The sequence below is a fragment of the Pieris brassicae genome, chromosome 6, assembly GCF_905147105.1.
Source record: "Pieris brassicae chromosome 6, ilPieBrab1.1, whole genome shotgun sequence".
In the NCBI taxonomy this organism is placed as follows: Eukaryota; Metazoa; Arthropoda; class Insecta; order Lepidoptera; family Pieridae; genus Pieris; species Pieris brassicae.
The window spans coordinates 1,777,686-1,805,267 of NC_059670.1; the positions used below are offsets into that span (position 1 = coordinate 1,777,686).

The 27,582-nt window shown below is 33.1% G+C and overlaps 1 protein-coding gene across 1 annotated transcript; it reads right to left on the reverse strand.

Annotated features, from left to right (window-relative positions):
- Nucleotides 1–372: 372 nt before the first annotated feature.
- On the reverse strand, nucleotides 373–26,088 carry LOC123710960 (aminopeptidase N). Its single transcript, XM_045663304.1, has 14 exons — nucleotides 26,008–26,088; nucleotides 13,798–14,529; nucleotides 11,202–11,357; nucleotides 10,070–10,363; nucleotides 8,116–8,299; nucleotides 6,809–6,965; nucleotides 6,169–6,428; nucleotides 5,746–5,944; nucleotides 4,930–5,210; nucleotides 3,602–3,801; nucleotides 2,697–2,864; nucleotides 2,171–2,314; nucleotides 1,371–1,449; nucleotides 373–1,109 (listed from the first exon to the last, which is right to left on the reverse strand). Exons 2-14 carry the CDS (start codon nucleotides 14,511–14,513, stop codon nucleotides 951–953), a joined length of 2,997 nt encoding a protein of 998 aa, XP_045519260.1. The 5' UTR covers nucleotides 14,514–14,529; nucleotides 26,008–26,088; the 3' UTR covers nucleotides 373–950.
- Between the last annotated feature and the right edge of the window lie 1,494 nt (nucleotides 26,089–27,582).

The following is a 27,582-nucleotide window of genomic DNA, read 5'->3' on the forward strand; positions in this document are numbered from 1 at the left end:
TGACGAATGCTGAAGCCACTTGGCCAACACTGCTCTCTCTCACATCCTACATAAAGAAACTAAAAATATAAGAATTAGCTATAAAAATGTGTTTATGTATATATCTGTATGCCATATGTGAGAATGTGCGTTTGTCTCAACCAATGTATATGCGTATCTAAGAGCATAAAAATTATAGTTTAGTTTATGTATTTATAATTTGGTTAATATAAAAATCGCTTCAAAATATTGTTTTTGAGATACTTTAGAACATTTTCGATGGCCTGAGACATTATTTGGCCATGCTACGAACAATGCTTATACATAAAATAAAGACAAATAAAACAACATAATTGTGAATTACTTTTTATTTATATTTACATAAGGTGAGAATTACAAAATGTTTTAATAAGTAAATATATGAACACCGATAGTACAATATAATTAAATTACATACTATAACCCAATCTAATTAAGTTTTGGGGACAAGAAAAATACTTGTCATGGAATTTTACGAGTCATCAAAGTTGACTAGCTATTTCTACTATACCAATTTTCGTATTTAACAACGTATGAAAATTATTCTGACAAATATATTTCTACAAAATCATTATGAAATTAATCAATAATTATGATATATTCGTTTAAAAAATATATATACAGTGTCAGTAAACCTTTGTATATATTTAAGCTATTAAATGTAAATTCCACTAAAAATAGTAAAAAATATTACGACAGGTACATTACAAAATTTGGCTAAGCATATTTATCATTACACTGCTACGCCGTAGAATGCAACGTCTACTACGCAAAGTTTGAGTATTCCATTAACTTAACGTAATATATGATTAACTATGCAAAGTTACTTAATATTTTTTACGATACGACTTTCGCGTGATTTACATAAATTTGGTGAAAGAGCAAAAGGCTCTTTGGTACAAGGAAAATTACAAAACCTTATATTTCACATATCACTGATCAATAACGAATTCTTTATCAGCTTTTAGGAGCCAAGAAACGATAGTTTTATAATTCCTATTCATCCATTGCACGTTTGTTTCTGTTCTTTCGAGAACTTGTTGCACTGGACGCCCAAGCTCCTTGTCGTAGGACGATACAAATCTTTTTAACTAGACAAAGATTAAGTGTATTAGTATCATGAGGCCTTGAAATCCCATAAAAGGCAAAATCCTACTTTATTGACAACTCGGATCAAATCTTGTTTGGTATAGTATAAACGGTACTAGTTGCCCTACTCGAACCTGACGTTGAAGATGACTTCATACTGAATCTTCTCGATGAAACCATTCTTTTCTGATTAGAAGATTCAGTAAATTCTTAGGCGATAAGTTTTCTTTAATAAAAAACATCTAAAAGACACAATTCCTTACCTCATCAAATTCATGAGCTTGATTTATTCTTCTCGTAACTACCTTCAGTATTGAATTCATAGTTGATACAGAACCAACACTGAAACAAAATTAATCAAATAAAAAGTGTGCGTACACACGTAAGAAGTGGCTTTTATCATCATAGACATGAATACAAATAATAAAATTATTTCATTTTACCTTATTACTACTAAGATTATTACAGAATTTCATTAACTATAATACGATTAATACTATCATTGTTATCATTATTATATACTTTTGTTATTAATGGCTACGAATCTCTTCGAATTTACCGTGGTAGGGACAAGAAAAAGATGGCGTGTAACGGAAAAATGTGACGGTATTTTTGCACAGAGTAGACAAAGACATGAATTTTCATAGATTATGAAATTAGCACGGAATTTTAGAAATAGATGCATTCAATTTCGGTTTGTAATGTTAATGTTACCTCTGAAGTGAGTATAAATTATTTGTAATATCTATTTGATGACAATAAGAGCAGTGTTGGCTTCATCTTGCGTCTCTCATCCCGGAGGTCGTAGATTCGTCGTAGATCGTAGGCTATCAATCTATGTGCGCAATTAACATTCGCTCGAACAGTGAAGTGAAACATCGTGAGGAAACCGGCTTGCCTTAGACCCAAAAAGCCGACGGCGTTCGTTAGACACGCCAGAGTAATAAAGCAAGTGGCGAAAGAACTTACGAAAACAATTCAGTATTTTCAGAGTCTCAATTCCATAGATTACTTCTATCATATTACTCATCATCATATTTAAAATATAATTAATTATGCTTACAAGTCCTTAAGTCTCTGCCAATTGTCTCTGACGAAACTAAATGCGATGGGTTCTCCGATAGACGAACTGGCAACGGCTGAGAACACTCTCACTGTATCTTGCTTCCGTATGCCGCTATCATTTCGTAAGGATAACTCCAGGTATCTGTTAAAATATTAATAGACATTGGAATAAAGTAATCAGTGAAGTAACCAAAATACTTGGCCAAATACATTGCGACGTGTGTTGCATTGGTATTTTTTCTTCAAAGATAAGTAAGTAGCCTCTGCTGGAATTATGTCATATATTTATTAGATCTTCATGTCGGTTTGCATTATAGTATACCTATGCCAATTTATTTTACTTATCAACTTTTATCGTTTAGCGGTGATGATGCAGGCAAATCCTTTGAGTAATAATCACTAATAATCTGATACCAATGAGTTTTTTTAAGTTGTTCTGCGTAATTTAAATAAATTGATTTTTGTCAGATTAATATCAGGATTCATACATATGACTTTTCATTGTTTGTACAACAAATTTATACCTGTATAATAAGTATGGCGCCCTGGTACATCCTAGAACAGACAGCAGAAGTTCCCTCTCCGAGGGCGCACTGGCTGTCATGAACCTCTCCCAAGCAAAGTTCCACTCACGTGCCCCGCCAGCTTGAACTCCAACACAATATACAGTGCTTCTTATATCAGCGTGAATTCTGTAAAAAGTAAGTATTTAAACGTAAAAGTTGTGTCTGTTTTGGTTTTTTATTTGATGTTTTTCATAGCATAACTTGACTTAAGCCACTGGAGCCTACAGGCCAGTCAAAGGTTATATGTCGAGTAGGTATCCTTCTTTTAGAAGAAAGACAGCTGCCTTCCTTCACATAGTAATTGTCTATCTATTGTGAAGTTTGGATATATTATAGCACAAAACAACTGATTTCCATGTTGAATTTTTACTAAATTAACTCTACAAATTTCATGAGCGCATACAGGGAAGCCCCAGCTGCACTGGCATTTTGCTATGTAGATAATATAATATTATGTTTATATGAATCATTAATAAAAAATAAATACACTAATTAAATATACTTATCAATCATCATGACCAACCTAATCAGAAAAAATCATCAAAATTGCTAAAACAATGTTAGTCAAGAACAAAAAAGGTATCAAGTAATAAAATCTTATAAAAAATTCTAGACATTATTAATTAATTTTCTCAAGCAAGAGTTAATTTGACTCTTAGCAATTATTGCATTGTTAGTTTATCTAAATATCTCTCTCGAACTATCTTCAGTTTATGCCATATTTAAAAAAAAACACACAGGCATTGTGTGATAAATGGTTAAGTTTGTTGAAGCGTTTGTTCAGCAGAAGCAATTAAAGAAAGAGTGCCTTTTCGAAGACCTCCGCATACAAGATACTGTAATAACCTGAGAGAAGAACCTACTCGTTAAATGTATCAGGATTTGGAGTCAGCATCCAGTTTGTGTACATTCTTACAGCATGCTCCAAGCATTCCACTTGTTGAAGGTGACAAGCAGTTGATAGGAGATCGACTCTGTGTTGTGCGCGTACTACACTCTCGTTGGTGGAGACTTCCCAGCCGAGGTCCTTAACTGCCCCGTTTAATAGACGTAGAACGTAACGCTGAAAATATTACATTACCTTTTGGTGGTCACACAACTTACAATTAATTTTTGTTTTTTAAATATAAGACTAAACATTTAGTATTTTAGAATGCGAAAAAATAGGACGCCTGTTTGAACTACCCTATCAGTTTAAGTTTTTAATTGTCCAAAAAAGTAAATAAAAAACTTGCTTCATTTAGCAATAAAATATTTATATGTTCTTAAATGGATATTTAGACGAAATAATATTACAAAATACTTTAATAACATATCATAGATATTATATTATCTTTATTGGTACACATAAATGTTATAAAACGTTAAGAATTTTAAATAACATGATTATGGAAAACACACAGAAAATAAATTATTCGTCATCTTGGAAGCTTCATAAATTATTATAGCTTTATAGCTAGCTATGGTATACGTAACGCCATCTATCGGCAATAAACAATGAGGAAATGAATCTATGAAAACTATAGATTTTGGCTAAACATTTTTATATTATTTAAGTAAGTGAAACTTATTTATTTTATAATATGGATATTTCAATTTATCTATACAATATATTTATTTGAAACGACAAACTATATTTTGGTTAAATGTAATTTCATTTTTATGCTGTACCTAACACAAAATTAACTTGAGAATACTATATATCATATATAGAGGGTGTAACAACACACGTGTTCAAAAAATAATTTAAAATTATAATTCTAATATTGAATTAGGCAAATACGATATAAATAAATAATTATTATTTAATATCTCACGTAGAGCAGTAAATATTGTGTAATAGTCGTTACTCGTTACAAGCAGCTTTAAAAAAACTCGGTAATTAAGAAAGCCTGACGGAGAGTTCCTAACCAGTTGTTATCGTTAGTTCTGGGCCGTTGATTTGAGAATTGGCAGCGAATATCAATTTAAAATCTATTAATTCACCATTTGAAGATCTTTTCATTACAGGGTAAAAACAATTTCATAAAAAGCTAAGAGTTCAATTAGACTAATTGAGTTTTTATTTATAAGAAATTAGGTGTTTTGTACATGCTTGTTTGAGATTGATTTGAAGATCGCAATTCGCTTAAAATAGTGGTGGATTAAAGAAAAAAACGATTGGTATTAGAAATACGAAAACCTTACTTACCTGGTATTCAAGATAAAAAGCTCCTTTGGATAACATCGTGTCTATATAACCTAGTGCTACCAGCCCAGACTTCCAGGGTACGTAACTTCTCTCGTGTTTCAAGTAACTAGTTATGTCCAGGGCTATACGGTAGTCCAAACGACCGGATAGGGCCAAATTCATCGCATCATCTATTATCTGCGCCCGGTTTATTGGATGAATCTCCTCGAACCTCTTTGGATCATTAAGAATTTTTATAAGCATCTCCCAATTCCTTTGATCGTAATTGATGCGGTAAAATCCTGTAAAATTTTCAATATATATATATATAAACTTCATGACGACTTACAATTGTGAAACAGGTTTAGACTCAATCATTAAATAGTGAGCAGTTAGTCAATCAAAGATCCGTATTGTATCAAGCATAGAAGGTTCACCTACTTGCCTATTAGATTGGCAAATGATCAGGAAATAGATAAAGAAACCTGAGACCCATGCCTAAAAAGGTGGTAGCGCCACTGATTTATCTTTTTATTTAAGGGATTTAATGTTATAGATATTTCATATTTATACTTTATTTATGTAGATTGTACTGTACACTTATGAGAGTCAGTAACGAAAATGATTCTTCTTAGTTAACAATTACTGCCAGTTCTCAAATCAAGGGCGTAGAACGGAAGAGAAGAATGTGCAATAACTCTGCCTGTCATTTTGAAATTTTCCATGGCGTTTATTTCAATATTTGGAAATACAGTAGATTATGCATATTTTTATTAATAATGTAACTTAAATGATATTATATCTGTACGTATCATAGATTCGGAAGTTCAAACTCACCTGTCTGTTGTATATTCGCAATAATCCAGTCATTTTGGGCAATAGACATATTTTTAACTACTGACGACCTCTCTCCTTTTAACCATAATTTTGGTTGAGTCGACTCAAAGTCCTTTTCGGAAGCGGTAGTATAAGAGATTGGAATCCACCACACTGGTTTCTGATCGTCCACAGACCCGTTGATGAGGATAAATCTCTCCTGAAAACATTATATACGTCGTCTCTCTAATTCAGTTTATCATTATCAAATATAACAAAATGTTTACACCCCTTCTAGAAGATACCTATACAAATCTTTGCATTTTTAAATTAATAAATTCAGCACATTTGAAGAGAAGTTTTCTTGAAATAAATTCTTTTTTGTGTATAATCACAACCCCCGTAACTTGTAGCGACTACAGACTTTTATTTTAAGGGAGGTACCTGCTTAAACGTTACAGTTCTCATTTCATAGTCTCTTGTAACAGTCAAAACTGGGAAGCCAGTCTGCAAAGTCCATGAGTCCATGATGACGGCGACATCTAGATCACTATTGCCTCTTTCCCTAGCGGCATTTGTGAGGGCGCTCCACAGATCCTTTTGCTCGGCGTCACCATACTTCTTTGCATTCAAGTAGTCTGTGATGCCGGCATTGAATACGTCATCCGTAAGAAAATGATTCATCATGCGAAGTATTGCTGAGCCTAAAATAGTTAATTGTCATAATGACACATCAGAATCTTGATTAATCATAATTGAGTAATATTATTATTTTGAGTTCTCGCGAAATACAATTCCTTGAATGCTTACTAACAACGAAATAATTCACTCATGCTTTGAGGCAATGTCATAAAAATTTTAAGCTCACGACTTGTCCAAAACCAACATAAATAGGCCTTGTCGAATAAAGAATTTAGTTCAATTATTTTTTTTCAGTTTTCAACATATAACATTGTTTACATAGTATCATAACAAAATTGTTAATTTATTCGAGTAGAAAATACAATCTCAACCGTTAGTGCAATCAGTTATTGTAAAATATATATTTTTATGTATCTTCTGTTTTCTTGTTCTACTTCTTTACCTTTTCCATAAGATATCTTATCGAAAATTGCTCCTATTTCTTCTGGATTACCAACTTCGACTGATATTTGGTGTGACGAGGTTAGTGCGTCCAATTTGAATACACTTTGAACTTCATTTAGCACGAAAACTTCCATCAACTTCCAAGTTTTTTCTACCTGAAAACAATAGATTTAAGACGTACATTGAGAGCCAGATATTAATTAAAAATGATTCTTAGTGTAGATAAGTGGAACCCCTGCTTTGGTACATAATAATTAAACATTCTATTATTAATATTTCAAGCATTATTAATATGGCAAACAAGAAGGGAATCGCTGAGCTGGAACATACTCTAACCACCGCCCATGGCACACCTACCATGCCTTAGGGTCTGCTATTGGCCTTAAAGCATATGTTACATTCTAATAGTCTAATAATCTCTAGAAGGCTCCTAAGTCGTTTCGTATGTTTTTCTAACACTGGTGATATAGGATACAAGCGAAAAAATAAACAAATTTGTATTTTAGTAATTTAAATTCCGACGATAACAAGAATCAGATAATAGTCTTGGTTATTAGATCACAATCAATACTTAATCAATATTGATTAGCTCTTGGCCATTATAAAAGTAGGATAACCTTCACAAGCACATTGTATACAACATATATTGTAAGAATAATGGTGCTAATTGTATTGATGTCTTTTTATTTCTTCTTCTTCAATCACAGTCCTAAATTCTGCAGGTCATGTTAGTGGCGATACATGAGTTCATCTACTTTCCCCTATCTTCGGCAAGCTTCAGTACCTAGGTGATGGTAAGACCTATAAGAGCCTTTACTTTACCAAGGAGGTCTAGACTTTCAGTATCTCGCCGTGTTAAATGTCCAAAAAAACACAGGATGCGTTGGTAACAAAGTGTCAAATGAAATTTTATCTGTAACCGTCTTAGTATGGTCACGTTTGTTTTCTTAGCTGTCGAGGGATTCCCTCAGCATCCGCCTCCAATATGACACTTCCAGTTCAATTTTTATTTATAGGCAATGCAACAAAATATGCATGCCCAGGCTCACGTGTTGGAGAGCCGTAGCGTGTAATATATATGTATATATATATATATAATGCATAGCTTAAAAAAATAAAATTATCCACTAATTTTAAAGTAAGATTTATTCTTGTACTAAATATTTAGAAAGATTACACTACTAATAAACGTTGACGATGTTTGGATATTCCTCACTCCTTAACTGTACCAGCAAACATAGAAAAATCATAAACATAGCAGAGCTGGGACACAAATAATTATTCATATATAGGAATGTTACTTACAGCATCAACAGCAACATACTCCACATAGCTCGCGAATCCTTCGTTGAGCCATATATCTGACCACCAGGCTGGCGTCACCAAGTTCCCGAACCACTGGTGAGCAATCTCATGGGCGACTACTGCAGCCACTCTAGCTTTTGCCGTAGTTGGTGAAACGCCATTGTCATAGAGCATTGCTATTTCTCTGAAAATAATTCAATAGTTCAATCTAAATAATAATACACAATGCTTGTTTGAATATCTTCTCCTAAATATGCCTGGGAATCTTTCTCTAGCAAGCAACTAACTAATGTTAGAAAGTACACTATACGTCATAATATGTCGTATGTATATATATTTTTAAGTCGAATGTAGAAGTCGAAGTAAGAAGTAGACGTGGGAAGAAATTGGCTGTGCCAAAAATCAATCTGGAACTGTGTAGGAAAAACACCTTTTGTATGGATATTAAGATTTACAATAATTTTAGTAAAAATAATTATTAAGACTTGGTGTATTACTTTTGGAAAAAAAATATTATTCAATAAATGATTATTTGCGTGAGACACTGTAGTACGATACATATAATATAAGAATTGACCAATTCATATGATTGATAATGTAAAATGTAAAACTCCTTTAAAGACATATTTGCGCGTCATTGTGTGTTGCAGAATATGCGAACTTACTATTGTACCACCTTTTTGTACCATATTCTTGCAATAAATATTAGACATCGGCTGAGAAATCATTGAGCTGTCAATGGCATAAGTTGTTTAGAAACATGTTTCGAAAAAAAAGTGCAACCCAAAATGTACAAATGGGTTATTACCACAATTAGAAGAAATATTTGCAATCTATATTTTAACAGGCGTTAATTTTTTCTTGCATTATTAAAACTTATTATTAGTACCATCATTCAATTAACGCTCTACATTCCCATCATTTTGGTTTGATTGTTAACTGACTATAATAATCTAAAAGCAGAATATACCAAGTGTTCATCTGGCATTTAAAATATAAAATGCTCATCTACACAATTGTCTCACCCCAAGGGCAAAAACGTGATTGATGATCATAGATAATTAGCCTTCTCGTCACGCTAGTAATCGATTGACACCCTCATCCTGATTTACGATTAATTTTGACCACTATTTGTCAAGCCCTCTGTGGTAAACTCAAACATTACTTTGCTATTTATGCCATTTTACCACTAGTAAAATTTGTATACTTACGTATATTATGTTGTATGTATATATAAAAATAAACCAATGGAGCTAAAACGTTTTTAGATCTGGGCCTCAGATTTTCTGTATCTGTTTCATGGTCAATTGTTAATCTAATAGGCAAGTAGGTGATCAGCCTTCTGTGCCTGAGACACGCCGTCGACTTTTTGGGTATAAGGCAAGCCGGTTTCCTCACGATGTCTTCCTTCACCATTCGAGCCAATGTTAAATGCGCATATAGAATGAAAATCCATTGGTGCACAGCCGGGGATCGAACTTACGACCTCAGGGATGAGAGTCGCACGCTGAAGCCACTAGGTCAACCCTATACAATATGTATGTTTAAATGTTATTAATTTTTCTTGCATTTCAGTCTGGTTAAGTCGCGACGGCTATATATCGATTCAACGGTCGATATTTTAATGGCTAAATTCTAATTTTATTTAGTATATTAAGGTAGAACTCAGAGTCGATAATGAAGGCTAAGTACGGCAGTAAGTGAAAACCTATTGGATTTTTAAAAGAAGGAGTCTTTAGTGTCTCTAATATTATAACTTTCATAGTTGGCTAATACCACGAGGTCAGGCGCAGAAAGCTTTTCATGATTTCGAGCAGGCCTATGGTAAAAAAACACATCGAGCGGTTCAAATAAATTCGAGTTTAAGGCGTTATTTTAAAAACCGTAATCTACAGAAAATAAGATGGTTATCTGGAAAAAAAGGCTAAACTTATAAAGTGAATTAAATATTTACCTAAATGTCAACAGTCCCCAATTCTCCATGGCGCCGGCCTTGAAATCCGGTAATGCAATCATGTCAATCTTCGGCAAGGGGAATTTAATCTTATAATAATCTTCCAGGAACTTGAGTATCTTCGGGCCAATATCTAAGGCATAAGCTGCAGAGGATAGAGCGTCTTTTCTCGCCCATACGGAGAAGTTATCGCGACTCATATTACCAAAGTCGGTTACCGCAAATGCGACAAGATAAGTTGACATAGGAAGAGTTTCAGCATAATGGTCCCATATGTAACTATCCAGGTGGTCACTGAAACGCATTTTTTTTAATTATTATTTATAACAATGTTTTTACTCAAAACGCGGCGCAACAACGCTACAACTTGGTCGTTTAATAGGCTGGTACCGAGACAGACTTCGGTACCCACGACTCTGATCTTTGGGACAATTATTTGTGGCGACAAATTATACCTTCACCATTCGCGAAACAGAAAAGAAAAATCTGTCGGTACACGGGACCGGGAACCCAGCTTCTTTATTAGACCAATTTTACAATACTGCTCAATTATTATTATTTTTGCATCAATTGCAATATAAGCTGTAGACTATAACTCCTAATCAATAATACAAATAGGTCTGAATCATTGTTTTAATTGATTTACTAGAGATGGCACGATTCATTCCATCTTTAGTACAACATGCATTGATACGCGACATAAAACGTCATGATGGGTATCGAACAAACATAATACTTCTTTGCCTAAATGGACTTACATTATCACATTGAAATGGTGCGATCAATTTTTGTTTCACATTCTCCCAGAGAAAAGGGTTGAAGGACACTACTGAAAGATTCTACGCTACGTTTGATTTTGATAGCTCAACGACATCAATAGTCGTAGTAGACATGTCGTTAATGCAAATTTTTTGTGGGTCTGTCTTGGGTCTGTCTTATTTTAATTATTTCTCAAATACTATTACGAAAACAAACGCAGTAACTTTATATGGTGATGTAACCGTATTATGTATCATATATGACTGGTTATATGTAAAATGATAATTGATACGATAGATTTGTAGTACTACTAACGAGGAAATATACTGGAAACAAATGTATGTTTTCTTATACTTATTGTTAATTTACTTACTGCCTCTGATGTCCAACGATGTTCATATTCGATATCGAACTCATATTTGCAGGTCGAGCGATGCTGATCGTAAACCTGGCCTTTAGCGCTGGTTCATCCCAACAGGGAAATGCTCTTCTCGCGTCGGTCGCTTGAAACTGCGTCACCGCTATCCATCTGTCGCAAAGTTGCTTTTAAGATTCCTTTTAATAGGTACGTTCTTGTAAGGTTTCAAATAAAAATTGTTAAATTATTTTAGACGTAACACGAGTTCTTAACACTAAAACAAAACAACTTGAGACCTGAAAAAATAAGTTTTGACATTAGACTCTAAGCTCCACTTATTTTATTTTTAGTTTAAGTTTTATATTTAAAATATGTATTAAAGGTCTATTACCCTTGTTAAATATACTGTCACACAAGTATAAATACGCAAAAACGAACACTTTTCAAACGCTTATAAAAAAGGGTAACAAAAAATCAGTAATTATTGGAGGTAGTTGCAAATGGTAGAAAGAGATGGTAGAACAAACAATATTTTTCAACGGCTCATTATAGTCGGATAAACATTAACGTAAATATAAAAAATGTTTAAGATGTCAAAAAGTTTTATACAAGGAATAAAACAATCTCAATTAAAAAAGGCATTACTATTCCGGAAGGATTGCCAATAGAACGTAAGTGACCGTCAAACTTACTAAATGTTTAGTTCAACGCCGCGCTCTGAATATTAATGAAAACAATAGCCGAAGTTTCCGATTTGTAAGGACTATTTTATTTTATTTAAGTATCTTTGATTCGTTACCTCTTATTACTCCCAAGTATAATATATAAAAATATTACTAGGATCTTAATGCAAAACATTTCTATACTAACAAGCTTTACAAAAACATAAAATGGAGCATATAGGCATTAGAGATACATAGACCCTTAAAGCTATTTTGTGTTTACCTTTCAAGGCGAACACAGAGAGTGAAAGTAGGAGATTACGAGTGATGAATTGGAAATCACCTATGGTGTTCCGCAAGGAAGCATATTAGGTCCAATATTATTTTTAATATATATTAATGCATTAAGCAATCTAAAACTTGATCACGGGCAAATATTTTCCTATGCGGATTATACGGCTGTACTTTTCACAGGGCTTAACTGGGCAGAGGTAAACATATCAGCGGAAGTTGGACTGACAACTATTGCAAAGTGGCTTGATTTTAACCTTTTGTCTCTCAATAAAGAGAAAACTAACTATGTATGTTTCAGAATTTCTGATCGAACTCAACTACCTAATGATTTTAAAATTAAAATACATCACTGCGATATGTAAAGAGACAGTAACTGTCCGTGTCTTCCAATATCAAAAGTTAGCTCTATCAAATATTTGGGCATTCATATAGACGAGCGACTATCATGGTATCCCCATATAGAGTCCATGACTGGTATATTAAGGAAACTAACATATATTTTTAAAATTTTGTGACATATTACATCGGATATAATACTTAAAAGAATTTACATAGCACTTGTTCAGTCCGTACTGACATATTGCATAAAAATATGGGGAACGGCCAATAAAACAAAATTTTTGGAATTGGAACGGGAACATAGGGCTCTATTAAAGGTCATGCTGTTCCGGCCATACAGATTCCCATCGGAAGAGCTTTATCATCCCAGCCAATTACTTTCCGTTAGGAAACTGTATGTCCTGAGTCTAATTTTAAAATCACACAGAGCACTACCATTTGATAGTAGGCTGTTCTTAAAAAGAAATAGGGATGTTGTCGTCGGTCAGACCGTTAGGAATGATTTTGCGAGACGCAATATGCAAGCAAACTACATCTATAATAAATTAAATAGGCTGCTTAACATCTACCCGCTTACCGTCTACAATCTAAAAATACGACTAAAGGACTGGCTCATGAACATACCCTACGCAGAGTTGGAGCTTCTTCTGAGGCCTAGTATGTAGTACAGACTTTATTCATTCACTCACTGATTCACTGACTCACTCACTCACTCACTCACTCACATACTCACTTATGCACTCCAGTGTGTTGATAACAGTAAAAAATCAATAACAAAAAAAGAAAAAAAAAAGTTAATAGAAGATGTAACTAAATTATATATAAATTAAATATTTTAAGGAATGTATAACTAAGTTTGTTATGAAAGAGCTGGAAACCCTGACACAGGTATATTTTTTACTTAAAAGGGTTCCCAAATCTTACACATTGTAATGAAATTGAACTTAAAATGAATAAACATATTTTATTATTTATTATAAAACTTTGTTGATAATAAAGAACAAAACAGCGACAACATAGATTTGTTATGTAAATAAAATAATGGTTAATTACGACCTGACTAGGACCAGGTCCCTACAATTGATTTTAAGTTATATGTTTTTATTAAGTTATATGTTGCATCAGTAGCTTTAAATTTTTAAGTTCAGCGAAACAATCAATGCCTGGATTCAACACTGGATTGGACCAGTTAACAATTTTAAACTATATATTTACTGAATGCGTTATTAATATTGAAAACTTAAATAATAAACAGAGAAGAAATGCGAATACATTTAAGATGTATTTTATAAAATTATGATTATCTAAAACCTTACCGTTTGTCCTTTTTTTCTTCGTATGAACTCCTGTAAAATCCATGGAGATTATCATTTAAAATTCCAGTATACGTTATATTCAAAACGTATTGCTGTCCCGCGTTCAAAGTCTCCGCAGTTACCAAAATATGAAACTGCCTTTCCAAATCCTCCGTCCTTTGCTTTATCTCGATCTCTTTCCCATCGTCCTTCTTAAATAGTCCAATTGTATGAAACACTAATTCAACACCATGAAATGTTACCTTATTTGTATCATTTTTCACTGTTATAACAACACTTATTTCACCATCGAAAGTAAAGTTGCTATCAAATATATACGGAGTCAGTTTTAAGTAATACCGATCTGGTTTGATACTATTTGGTAACCGCACGTCAATCACTTTGTTTATTTCAACTTCAGTTGTCGTTTCTACAGTATTCGTAGTTATTTCGTAGTTCGTAACGCTTTTACTAGATTCAGTACTTAAAGGTATAACTGTTAGTTTATTTTGATCACAGTGGTTAAGTTCGTATTTTGTAACATTTGCTAACTGGTCTGTCCTTGGACAGGCGGCGAAGTTATAAACAATGAAAGCTGTAGCTATTAATGCTAGGGTGAATATAATGAATATGACGAAAGCAAGGCCCTTAGAGAGGTAGACTCCTCGCTTGGGCTTCGAGGAGAACTCTGTTTGCAAATTGCCGTCCATGTTTGTTGTCTTCTGGATGTGAGTCATCGCATCATCTTTTGATCTGAAACAATATTATCAGACAATCATATATTATTTTTATAGAGTTAAGTTTACATTTATTAAATAAGGGTTTTTATTAAGACAAGTATTCGGTATATGCTTACAATATCATTGTGTATGTGTAAGTATGTTGTGTAGTTTAATGGTGTTTTATTTATTTATAAAACGGAGAGGCCAACAAGCCTATGCGTCAGCAATCCTAAAGTATAGGTAATTAAATATTCCAAATACATCGTAATGAACAAAATATATCCATTCACTAAATTTAACTGCTACCAATTCCCTAGGCTTTGTATAGATTTAATCACTGATCAAGATGCAAGAACACGCGTCTTGTTATTCGTGTTATATTTAAAATTTTCCAATGAGCTTGTAATTTTGATGTCAATGACCTTTTACATTTTAACTGTATGATAAATAATTTTTCAGAGTTATAAAATGGTAATGGTACTTTTTCTCACGATAAACGATAATGGTACCAGCTTTATTGTGATTATCTTAACAGAGCAATGTCCAAGCTCCAAGTCTTTCAACAACTGCAAATATAATAAAACATGTATCCTCGTGTAATGAGTTCTGGCTTAGCATGCTTCGTGACCTGAATGTCTTGCGTGAGTATTACACAAAGTATTCTGGTACGAAAGTTAAGGTTCAACCATTAATTTGTAAGTATACTTTATAAAATTTTACGTGTCCTACCTGACATAGTTTCCACTTCGTTCACTTTAATATGTGACACAAGTGCATATATAAATGTTAACTGTACTATTATAGACATTTAATAAAAATCTGAGCCAAAGTTGCCAAGGTAAGCAATAAACGTGATTATATAAAATTCGAATTATAAGGTGATGATTAGAACTCATTGGTTCACAACCTAGCTAGGGGATAAGCCTACGATTGCTGGCCACGAAGTCTGTTTAGGAAAGACCTATTTACAAAATTTGTGAAAATATTTTACTAAAATTTAATCATATTCAGAACATATTAACCCTCAAATATATTTTAAATAATTTCGTGTATTTGCTTTTCGATTGTGCCAACCATTTGTCCCCCTTTAAATTTCAAATCTGTTAAAGTAATCCGTTTTTAACTAGTGCAAAGCCACAGACTAAATAAGAGACACAAAGCCCTTCGAATGCCGAGTGATATTTCAATCAAAATCAAAATAAAGTGATATAGCAGTCGCCTGTCGACGAATTGTTAGTCGATTAAATTCGACATTCAATTTCAAATATCATTCGATTCAAATTTCAATTGCGATAAGCTTTTTACAACTTGATTGAAAAGTTTTGTTGCTGCAAATCTGATACATGAAAAAAATGCTAACTGTTTGTGGATGAGGTATTAAAGTTTACTCATGGACGCGTCAAAATTGATGAATAAAACTCCATTTTTATTATAATTAAATTAAAATATTACCATTTAAGTTAAACGCAAAACGTAACGTATGTTGCCAAATCTATATACCTTGTAACATAATAAACAAATTGTTTGAAACAAAATTACATAATTTACGATTACGATTTAAAACATATTATTTTTTTGGTAGTCATTAAATATAATATATATTGAATAAAAGAACGAATGTTAAATGTAGTTACCGTTCAGATTTAGAATCCTTACAATCTCGAAGATACGTATACATTTCATCCACTTGATACTCTACAAAAGCTTACCAAATTTAGCATATTGTGTTACAAACTATTAATCAAAGCCATTTAACAATTGTCAGTCTTCTTTGTTAAAGTTGGGCTAAAATTGTAACTTGTTAAGGTATACCTTAGTGCCATAATACACGATACGAGGGAGCGATATTTTGCATTGAGATGAGAACAAGATTTGTGGTACGAGGAAATTTTTCGGCGCTGCTTTGAGGTGACGGAGAATACAAAGCTTACCCTTCGATAGTTCTGGAAGAAACACTTTAACATCCTGATAATTATTGATCAGGCCTGGCTGTTGTGACTGTGACCACGAGGACCTTAATCTCTGCACGGAAGAAGCCAGAAGACTGTAGCTGAAATGGCCTTCGAAGGATTGTAACCTGAAGTGTCCGTGGTAGATGAGATTGTTTCTCTGGGAAAATATGGGCTGGAAATGGATAAGCGACAAACGAACACGTTGAGGAATAGCTTTAGAAGCTGACTGATTGTTACACGAACTACATTCGCAGCATAACCACAATAGGTTTGTAATGGAGGTTTTCTCTACAATCGATATAAAGGAGATGTTGGGAATGTGGGAGAAAGTTATAAAGTTCACCTCGAAAAAGTTGCAACTGGTCGTACATCAGAATTGTTCAACGAAACTTGCCTAACTTACTTCCACAATATCCTATAATGATACTAGATTTGTTTCTTCCACCTTCTTGAACAACTTTTTCAAACAACCTCTAGGTGGAAATGAACAATGCGTGGCGAACAAAGTGCTTGCATAAGCATTTAACTTTTTATAATTATAATTTTAAAAATAGATGTATCTTCTTATAAATACATTTTTCTTATTTAAAAACACTTACAAAACTGTTTTAGGACTTGGGTTGAATTAATGACATTTCAATGAGGAAAAATGCTTTGAGATCAAATAACGAGCAACGGAACAAATTAAATATGTCGGAGGTACCACATCTATATAAAAAAAAATTAATAGGAAAACGCTGCTAAGCGCCAAACTCGATTGGCTGGAATATTTGTATGTTACTAAAAAGCTAAACTAAGTTTGTGTTTGAGCTAGTCAATAATAACAACATAATACTTCTAGAACTGCGACTGAAGCTGTTACTTTAGGTACAAGCCTTTATTCAATACACTAGGCCTAGCCAAAGATTAAATAAGTTGTGCAATACTAACCGTATAGCAACGAAGAACGCGAATACTTTCGGAATTCTTCTTTTTTATGGTCTACGTGCTACGCAAGTAAGTACTCGTATGATATTAAAGTGCTCCCATACTTTAATGCTGTCGACATAGTCTCTAAGTTTCAAAAGCTTTTAAACGTGAAAATGAAAACACTGCTATTATAATGGCACCAACTCTCACGGGACAGCCTCGACGCCTGCCTTCTTAAGCCTTGTTTAAACGGTAAAAATAAAGGATACATCGCAAAATTGCGGGTATTAATATTTTTTTTTGTGCAAATTATCTTAAGTAAAATTATATATGATTTATTGTGTTTGACCAATCATTGATTATTTTTGTAATTGTTATTTTTAACCCTCAATCAAATAGTTTATTAGCCTAAATAACACATATTAACTAAATAACGCTTAACTGGAAAGTTAAGTGGCACCCTTCAAGTTATTTTCAAAACTAAATTATTTACATGTGGTTCCGCATGATCAATTCAATATAATAGGCAAGTAGATAATCAGCGTCTTGTGCCTGATAGACGTCGTTGACTATTTAGGTCTAAGGCATACCGGTTTCCTCACGTTCTAATTCACGCTTTGAGTGAATGTTAAATGCGCACATAGAAAAATAGTCCATTGGTGCGCTGCCGAAAGGATCGAACCTACGACCTCAGGGATGTGAGTCGCACGCAATAGGCCAACTTGTTGCTCATTTTTTTGACTAGAGCTTATAAATTAATTATATTTTCGGGAGTAAATATACAATTCTGTCATAAATGCAATATTTCAAAACGAAACAAAGAAGTGAAAAGTACCAACTTTTGACAAACATTTATTATTTATTAAAGCTATCCTACTCGCTGTCATACCTACAAAACAGCTAACTTGACATTTAGTCCAAGTAATTTTCGTTAGTAATTTACCAGTTTGGTAGGACCCTTAGTAACCCGAACAATAAAAGACGCTAATGTGTTTATAAATTATTAATCCACATCCCCGTGGACACATCGCCCGAATACTGTATTTTCAAAGGAATTTTTGAAGTCACGCTTCAGTCCTTTTCAATTTATGTAAACATTTGTACTTCAAAAGCTTTCTTGGCGCAAAGTAACCGTTGGGTTAGCTCCCAGCAAAATTGTTCGAGCATGGTCAATCGAGAGGAATAATCTTCTACTGACTTGAAAATATAAAATATTACTGTCAACTACAAATTTATTTCACTATAAAACATCATCATGCCATTTATACCTTTAAAAGATTTATCTTAGTGCATTAAACAAAAATAATCAAAATCAGTCAAATTACAGCGTCGCATTGTTTAATCGAGGTTGCCCAATGACGTTAACTGATATGATTTTGTATGAATTCGGTAGGTCATTTATACCTCTAATATATGTGTCTTTACTAAGACATGGAACATAACGATCTAGCCTTACTTAAGAATAATAAGTAATTTAACTCTAATCTAATTTACTAAAAAGAATGCTTGTCTCGGCGTCCATGCGTCGGGTTGTCTCTCACCCTAAAATATGACGAGGGGGCCGATGGCTGGCCATGCGTGATACTCGTGAATAGGTGCTACTTGTGGTGACTGGTCGGACTTGAATTCGTGTATGAGGTGGTGTTAGTTATTTCGACTATGTATTTGAGTTTTGTTCCCACATGAATGGGAGTGCGTGCTGCTATATTTAATCATGCCTCCTGCTGATAGATGATCTTTGACAATCTCAGAAAAATCTTTGTTTTTAATTTATTTTATTATTATTTATCATGAGTTGAGCTGGCTGCAGCTCCTTACAAACGTTGTGTAATACAAAAAGAACTTGGCGATTGAAAAGAGTGGCTGAGAGTTTATTGCCAGTTCTTCTCTTCCGTTCTACGCCCTTGATTTGAGAACTGGCAGTAATTATAAAATAAGTAGCATTTAATGTATATTTATAGTACATTGTGTTACCTACTAAAGTCTCTATTGAAGGGAAGTTCTATTTTTTCACTCACTGTTTAGCACTTAATACTAACGTGCACTAACAGTGATTCACTAGTTATAATGGTTTTGTCATTTTCAGTCTGCTCACTAAGCCCGTGGTGTCTAGGGGTTGAATAGCCTCGACATTCACGTGATGGTGGAGCCTATGTTCGTGGGCACCAGCAGTCTTTTTTTAAATGTGGCGACGTCCTCTACATACATAAGGTCCGTCGTAGTTGCAATACCTCTACATAATATGGGTGTATTTGTACGTTGCGCGCGCACACCGTCACAAAAAACCGACACCCTGAAGTTACCATAGTCAACATTTTAAAATAAAAAACGTCCATTCTTTAATTATGTAGAAATAATTTTTGTGATATTTAAATAAATTTAATTAACTAGATAATGCGTTAAAATAAAACTTTTTTGTACAAACGTAAAGAACGTAAGATACAGATTCATCTTGTTATGCCAAACACAAGTACGCACACATGTTTCCTTTTTTCATTTGGCATTAAAAAATCCGTATTGTATATAACCTTTTACATTAATTACCCAACTCCTGTTCTTTTGTATATAATATATATTTGATTGATATATAATAAGCATTATATATCAAAACCAGGTTTGCCGTGTCAGCTTATACTTTATTATAATCATTGTAACATATAGATGTCTGGTAACATAATACTATGGTGGTGTTCAGTGTTAACAATGTATAAGATAAAAGACAACAGGAAGTAATAAGGGTCTCCTAAGAAGGAAGAGACTTTCATTTCCTTCATCTAATAAGTGCACGTTCTACGTTATTTGATATCTATGATGAGTCTTGGGAAAGAGTTTTGATATACCATACAATACGACCTGATGTTTTAACACGCTATTTGCAAGGATTGACTTATTGCCACTTTTACACCCCACACATTACACATACACACCCCTTCATCATACAATACAAGGCAAACCCAAGTATTTCAAATTCCTCGGTCTAATACAAACTCTTTACGCAACTGTCATGTATCGTATAGCCTCAGATAATAAAACAAATTACCAGCAAATATATATTTAACGTAACTAAAAAATGTTTAAAAAATAATTTAAAAAGCTCTGGTATATAATAGTTGCTTTGTTATTTTATATTAAATATATATTGTAATGATCACTGCATCTTAGAACTTTAGAATTAATTATTAATATATTAATTTTGTTTTTTTTATAAATAGGTAAAAATTGTTAACTGTGCTTTATCTTATGTTTGTGTGTAATTATTTTTTGGCTATAGGAATACTGATGACCAAAAAAATAAATAAAAAGGACCGCTCAATTTTCAACTATCGCGCGATATAGTGATACATCAACAACTGTATGTAGTACATTGATACTTTATATACAGTATATAAAATATTTTTACCGCCTAATTAAACTATGATATCAACATTCGAACAATATGTGAGTTAATTTATACGAAATATTTGCATAAAATAAATGCAATTATTAACATTAGGGTTCGATTCATAGTTTCTCTAGCTGACCACGATTGTTAAAACATTGTAAAAAAAGCCTCAGTTTTCCATTACTTCGTAAAAGTCATGCCACTGTGAAATGCTTACAAAAACCGTATAAACAATTTTCGCACGCATTATTGTTTGTTTTAAAATCATTGGGCCTTTAAGAGTAAATAGGATTAGTCTCGTTAGAAGTGTCAGTGCAATAACAATACGTCTCCGGCAGCGACAGCTCATTGAATCGCAAATTTTGTTACTGCTTCGTTGAGTCGACCTTCGGAGTATTGAGCTGAAGTGACTCAAACATATCCATACTGATATAGCAAAATAAATATTTAGCAACATATTTATTTAGCGGGATACCTGTTTGTTTCGCGTTATGAAATTAGTGAAACTTTGACCAGTGTTGGCCTAGCTTACGCTTAAACTCTTATTTATTACATCTAAATTTCTTTATTGTTAAGGCAAACATCGTGAGGCATGTCATAAAAATCTAGAAATATGTGTCAGGCACAGAAAGGCCTACATGTCTATAAAATTAAAAACAATTAAATTAATGGATGCAATTTGCAACCTAGAATGGTGTATTATTATTAATAATTTGTTGAATGCCAATTGAATAATTTTCAAGGCCGGCAACGCACCCACTAAAAATGGGTGTCTATGGCTGTCCTTTTTAGGCGTCCCGCAGGCCCGTTTACCCCCTTATTATATAAAAAAAATCATACATGCAACAGGTGTTAGAGGATTGTTTCGTATAATCTGTTTAAAATTTCAGGAAAAAAGTAGTCGTTGTTTACTGAGTACTTATTATGGTTAAAAATTTAGACAAACCTAAGACGGCAAATTGCAAATAAATTGTAATATTTTATGATATATAAATAGTAGTTCATTGCATCCGAAATTATAACCTCCAAATTCTATATATTAGCTATGACCCTTTTTACTATAGTTAATAAAGTTGGGCATGCGGGCTAGAAGAAAATACGAAAACAAAAAATACTATGGAAGTACGTGGTTACCGAATTAGCTCTTATTAGCCGCTAAATAAACAAACAATCCACTGATCTAAAGCATGTGGCATATAAACAAATCCATAGTCAATAATTCACTTCGTTTAACGCTTTCTATTTTTGTTTTACAGCGTACATACTTGAATGCAAATTAAACCAAAAAAGCCGAAATCTGTGTTTTTTTTGTGTCAGTGAAATCTAGAAGGAAGTTCACATTCATTTTTGGATTTTAAGAAATAATAAAGTACTGGAAAACGTTTTTAAATAAATATATCAACGTTTTTTTTAGATAATTAGATCATACATAATTAAGTAATTTAGCGCCGAGGATAGAGTCAAAATATCTTCCTTTTCTAAGACACACTTTACAAATGAACCACGAGCTAAGGAGAAGTACTATTGTGAATATTTTCCAAAGTAAGATATTATAAGAATCTATATGTATAGTCCTAGGTACTTACATAACTTCCAATGAATTATTGCTATAAACGCGGCAATCATATCTATTGTTCTAATGCAATATAAAGCGAGTGACTCATTTTAAATTATCTGGCCAGTTACTTACTAATATTACTGACGTTAAATATTTAAAACTTTATTCATACTATCTTATATTTTAATGTTGGTTTTCGTAGCATTAAAATATATTTATTACAGTTTCCTGAAAGATATCGTTTTAAGTCAATAAGTTACTCTTCTATTAGATAATTTTGTGTTATCATACGACGAAGTTAAACAAAGAAGACCAATTTAAATTCAACCGGATGAAATAATGTATTACTTATCCAACACTTGTACATTATTATCAATGTAGAGTAATCCATATTATAGAGTATTCAAGGGAAAATTTCTAAGATTTGAAACAGTTAATACACAGCCGACCTACACAGATCTTTAGGTTCATTTTCAAAAGCATTTCAACATTTTCTCGTGACTCGTAACATTGACACAGTCGCCTTGTAAACTTGATTCACTAGTTCTTTTCAATCAAATCAAGTTTAGTATATATATATATGTACTATTATTATCCTTATGTATCACGACAAAATTAATTTTCTCAGAGTAATACTAAAATTTGATTTTGTTTTAATTGCTGTATGATGACGGATTTTTTCGTCTAGTTATTTTTCCAGGACTCAAACCTATGCCTCTAAAACATGATATGGTAAAGTGTAATTGTATGAATATTAAAATAAGTCTGCAACTACGACGTATTTAATATTCTTGGATATTCAATACAAATGAAGATTTTATTTTATTTCAATATATATATTTTTATAAAATAGGGGGCAAACGGGCAGGAGGCTCGCGAGTGCGTTGCCGGCCTTTTAAGAATTTGTACGCTCTTTTCTTGAAGGACCCTAAGTCGAATTGGTTCGGAAATGCTTCAGTGGGCAGTTGGTTCCACATAGAGGTGGTGCGCGGCAAAAATTGCCTTGAAAAACGCTAAGTCGTGGAACGTCGGACGTCGAGGTGATACGGGTGGAATTTTGTATTCTGCCTCAACGTCCGATGATGAAACTCAGCTGCAGGTATTAATCCAAACAACTCCTCTGAACACTCTCCATGGTAAATGCGGATGCAGAGTGACCCCACATCTCTACGCAACGCCAAAGGATCGAGTCATGGACGATTCGAACCGCTCTTCGTTGGATACGGTCTAGTGGAAGGAGCTGGTACTGGGGAGCCCCCGCCCACAGGTGAGAACAGTATTCCATGTGGGGCCGTATATGCGCTTTATAGAGTTGCAAGCGGAGTGAAGTACCGTCTCGCCTTGCTGAGCACACCAACCTTTTTGGAGGCTTATTTAGCCTTTCCCTCCAAATGACCGCGAAACTGAACGTCGTTCGATATGTCAACGCCATATCGAACTATATATAATCTAATCTTACTCTAATTAATGTAACAGTCATAGTAATTCAAGTTAAAATAGTTTTTCAGCACTATTTTTTATAGAATTGACAGGTTTACAATATAACTATAATCGTAAAATATCGTTGACATTTAATCCATTCCGCTCATGCAACTTACGAATAGTATGAGCGGAACATTTGCACTCAGAATATTGAGTTCAATCACTCCTCACTCAACTTAATAAAAAAATCCCAGCCTAAACGATAAGATATCTAATAAAACTGCCAATAAATCGAAACGTTATCACACATTTAACTTAGGGGACCTATAGTCGTCCCCTGCATGGCCCCTTTGTAGCATATTACACTATTCCATCCTATTGTTGTGATAAAGGGCTCTCCTCCCCTCATCAAACGTGAGGAATACAAAGGATTCTGAACAACCAAACTTTATTATTATTATTAGGTAATAAAAAAATAAACCGATGCTCACATTGTCGAACGCCGCAGTGAGAATTAAAATGTAACGCTCAGAGCATTGGGGTGACAGATTGTACGAGCTGGTAATACGTTGGCTATTTTCATAAGACCTTTAAAGTTATTTTGAACTTGTATAACAGATTTTAGGGGTTCAAGTTAGCTGTCAAAGTAACGGTTGTGTTAACTTTTTTCAATCTATAGAATTTGTATGGTAATGTGCAATGAAATGATAACAAAAACTTCAACTTGATTAGCTTTTTAAGAAACTTGTGAGCCAGTTTTTATTAAATACAAATATTCTAACTGCATCTGAGCATAATCATTCAAATTAATATAAGCTACTTTTACAGTTTTATAGAGAAATAGTGAGTGAAATTTAGTTAAGATTCAAAGTTCATGTATGTACGATACTGTATGTCACATCGGTATTTCAAGATTTTTTTAAGAGTTATCATTATCGTCACCATCACCAGAAAATCGACAGACATATATTACTTTTCAGGTTACCATAAAAACCTTATTTTATGGTAAGTATAATAAGTGCTGTTGTCGCCACTTATAACACGTACCGTCCTTGACATTGTCTTATTGGCAATAGATAGATAACAATTGTCTATTACTTTTCCCATTATAGTATGTACTATTTAATAGCCGATTGTTTGTATAACCTCTTTTATGTTTCGTTTGGTATAATATTAAAAGCAAAAATATGTTTCGTCTGTCCAAATATGTAAGTGTAATAGGTGGTTTAGCTATAATTTAATTATGTCGTGATGCCGCCTTTAACTTAATACTATCTTGTACACTTAAGAGATTAAGAAAAACACTTTTTGAACGGATTAAAGCTATGTATTATTATTAAAACTATTATTCTAAATTAACTTTTTTTACCGACGTTTCGTGTGCTTTTCAGCGTGCGTTTTCACGGTGACTAAAGACAAAAGGTGTTAAATGTCAAAAGTATCACAGCTGCAGAGCTAGTTGTTTTATCTGTATTTATTGCCCCCGTACAAAAGACAACACTTAAGAGATTCTTTCTTAAAATTTAGAGTCATTTTTTTCTTATTTAAGTGTTATTAAAATCTTAGTCAAACATCATAGACTTACTATTGTCATAATTATATAATATACAATAATATATTTAGATATTGTAGGGTTTCGATGGCAAATTTATTGAATTTAAGTACCTCCTAAGCTTATTAAAATATTCAAATTATTTATAAAAAGATTTAAATATGTGCATATAGGTTCAAAACAAAGAAGAAAAAGCTTTTTCGAAAATAGAAATAGTGTTTACTGAAGGTCAATGCTAACCCGATAAACATTGACAGAAATATAAACAACATAAATAGTGAAGAATGGCAGATGCCTCAACTCAACGTTATTTATCTAAGATTCATTCAACATAATAATTACTTCACGTCCGTGAATTTGCTAGTGGAAAAGTTTTTTATCTGTTTTAAAAGTGGTTTATCCTATAAGATAATGATGAAGATCTAGTTGGATTAGGCATCAATATTAAATTTAATCTGCATTATTTCTTGTCGTTCAAATTAATGTATCATGAAAGCATAACAACCATAGGAACTTTATGTAAAAATATATTATGTATGTATGTTCTAATCATTCGATAACTTGATAAGATAGAAGCTATACTTGTATTAGTGCCAAAATATACGTTTCTAAGCTTTGAAGGAGCTTTCCATCCCTTATCAGAAACATAAACATGTGCGTCTTAATATATCAATCAATTACTCACAGTAGTATTGTATTATATTAAGAAATTATTATTGAAAAAGAAAATTTACCTTAATATGACATAGTATCCATTTTTTTTAAATTGCGGTAACGCGGGAATGCACGGTAGGCAGCGACACAACCTACTCACTCGAGCGTAACGTAGCAACTGACCACAGCCACCCGATTTTACAGAGGAAAGGGGAGAATGGAAAAAGCTTTATGGAAATGCGATTACTGATTGCCGATTTTCAATGAGATAGATTATGATTTTAAATAAAAAGACATGTTTTTCAAACAAGATTTGTGAGGCTGTTAATCTGGCCGATATAATTCTGTTGTATTTTCTTCGGGAAAGAAGGTATTTTTAAGGTAATTGGGTCTAGCTATCCTGATGTCGTACCGTTTGAACTTCAGCTGTGCATAGATTTTCCATGTGCATAATTCTTAATTGTTCATACGGAAACGGAAAACATTCTGAAGAAATCAATCAATGACCACAGTAAGAAAAGGTTTTTCTGATTCTCTGAAGAAATTAAGTCAGGTTCTAATTATTATTTAAAATGGTATAGTTAACAATAATTAGTAAACAAATTATTGTTTATTTTCTTAATTACATAACAGTATAAAATATAAAATTCACTTCCTGTCCCAACCCGTTAATAAAGTCTTAAAAGTTAGTATTGATTAATTAAAATTATTGTATATTATCTATCTGAAGTTTCGCACTTCTTAGTTCTGGTATGTTAACATACTTTTATTGTCTTTATGACGTTTGCGATTTGGAGTTACTATAGTGTTTATGCAACAAGTGGGCAACCGTATCTTACCATCCGTATCACTTTGACGTCCGTCGTTCTACATCTATTTTTTAAGGCACTTTAGCCGCACTTTGTGGAACCAGATGCTCACTGAAGTATGTCCGAACCAATTTGAGTTAGGGTCCTTCAAGAAAAGAGCGTACCATTTTTTTAAAGGCTGGTACCGCATGAGCCTTCCGGCATTGAAAGTGTTCATAGACGGCGGCGGTATCACTTGATATCGGAGGAGCCTCCTGCCCGTTTAACCTATACCATAAAAAATATGATCTTTGTGTAAGCATTAATATCTACATAACGCTATTCATGTTACGGATGTTAAAATTGTATTACTTGTTACAAAAAGTTTGGCCGTAAATTGTGGATACCATAATCTACCTATTTATACTATTAGAGAAAGTCAAGTTTGTTACATTTTTTATCTCTCAGGAACGGCTGAATATATTTGGGTGAAAAGGTAGCTTAGAACCAGGAGACGAACGTAGGATAATATCCTGTTTATATATATTATCCTATTTCCGTGAAACGTGACAAAACGCAACAAACAGAAAATTTATCATAAAACATCACTCTAGACGTTCGTTTATTAAAAATGGTATTATAACAAAACGCAACTGACAGCCAAACGTTATGTTAACTATGGTTGAGTATGATTGAAAATTTGACAATTAGAAGTTTTGAAGTAGATTGGTTGATTGTTTATTTTGAGTTTCTATTAGCTTATTGTGCCGATATTATCATTAACAATGCCACGATCGAGACGATCTAGAAAGAAAAGATCTTTTTCCCGAAAAAGCAGAAATGCAATATATGGGTGGACCGATTTTG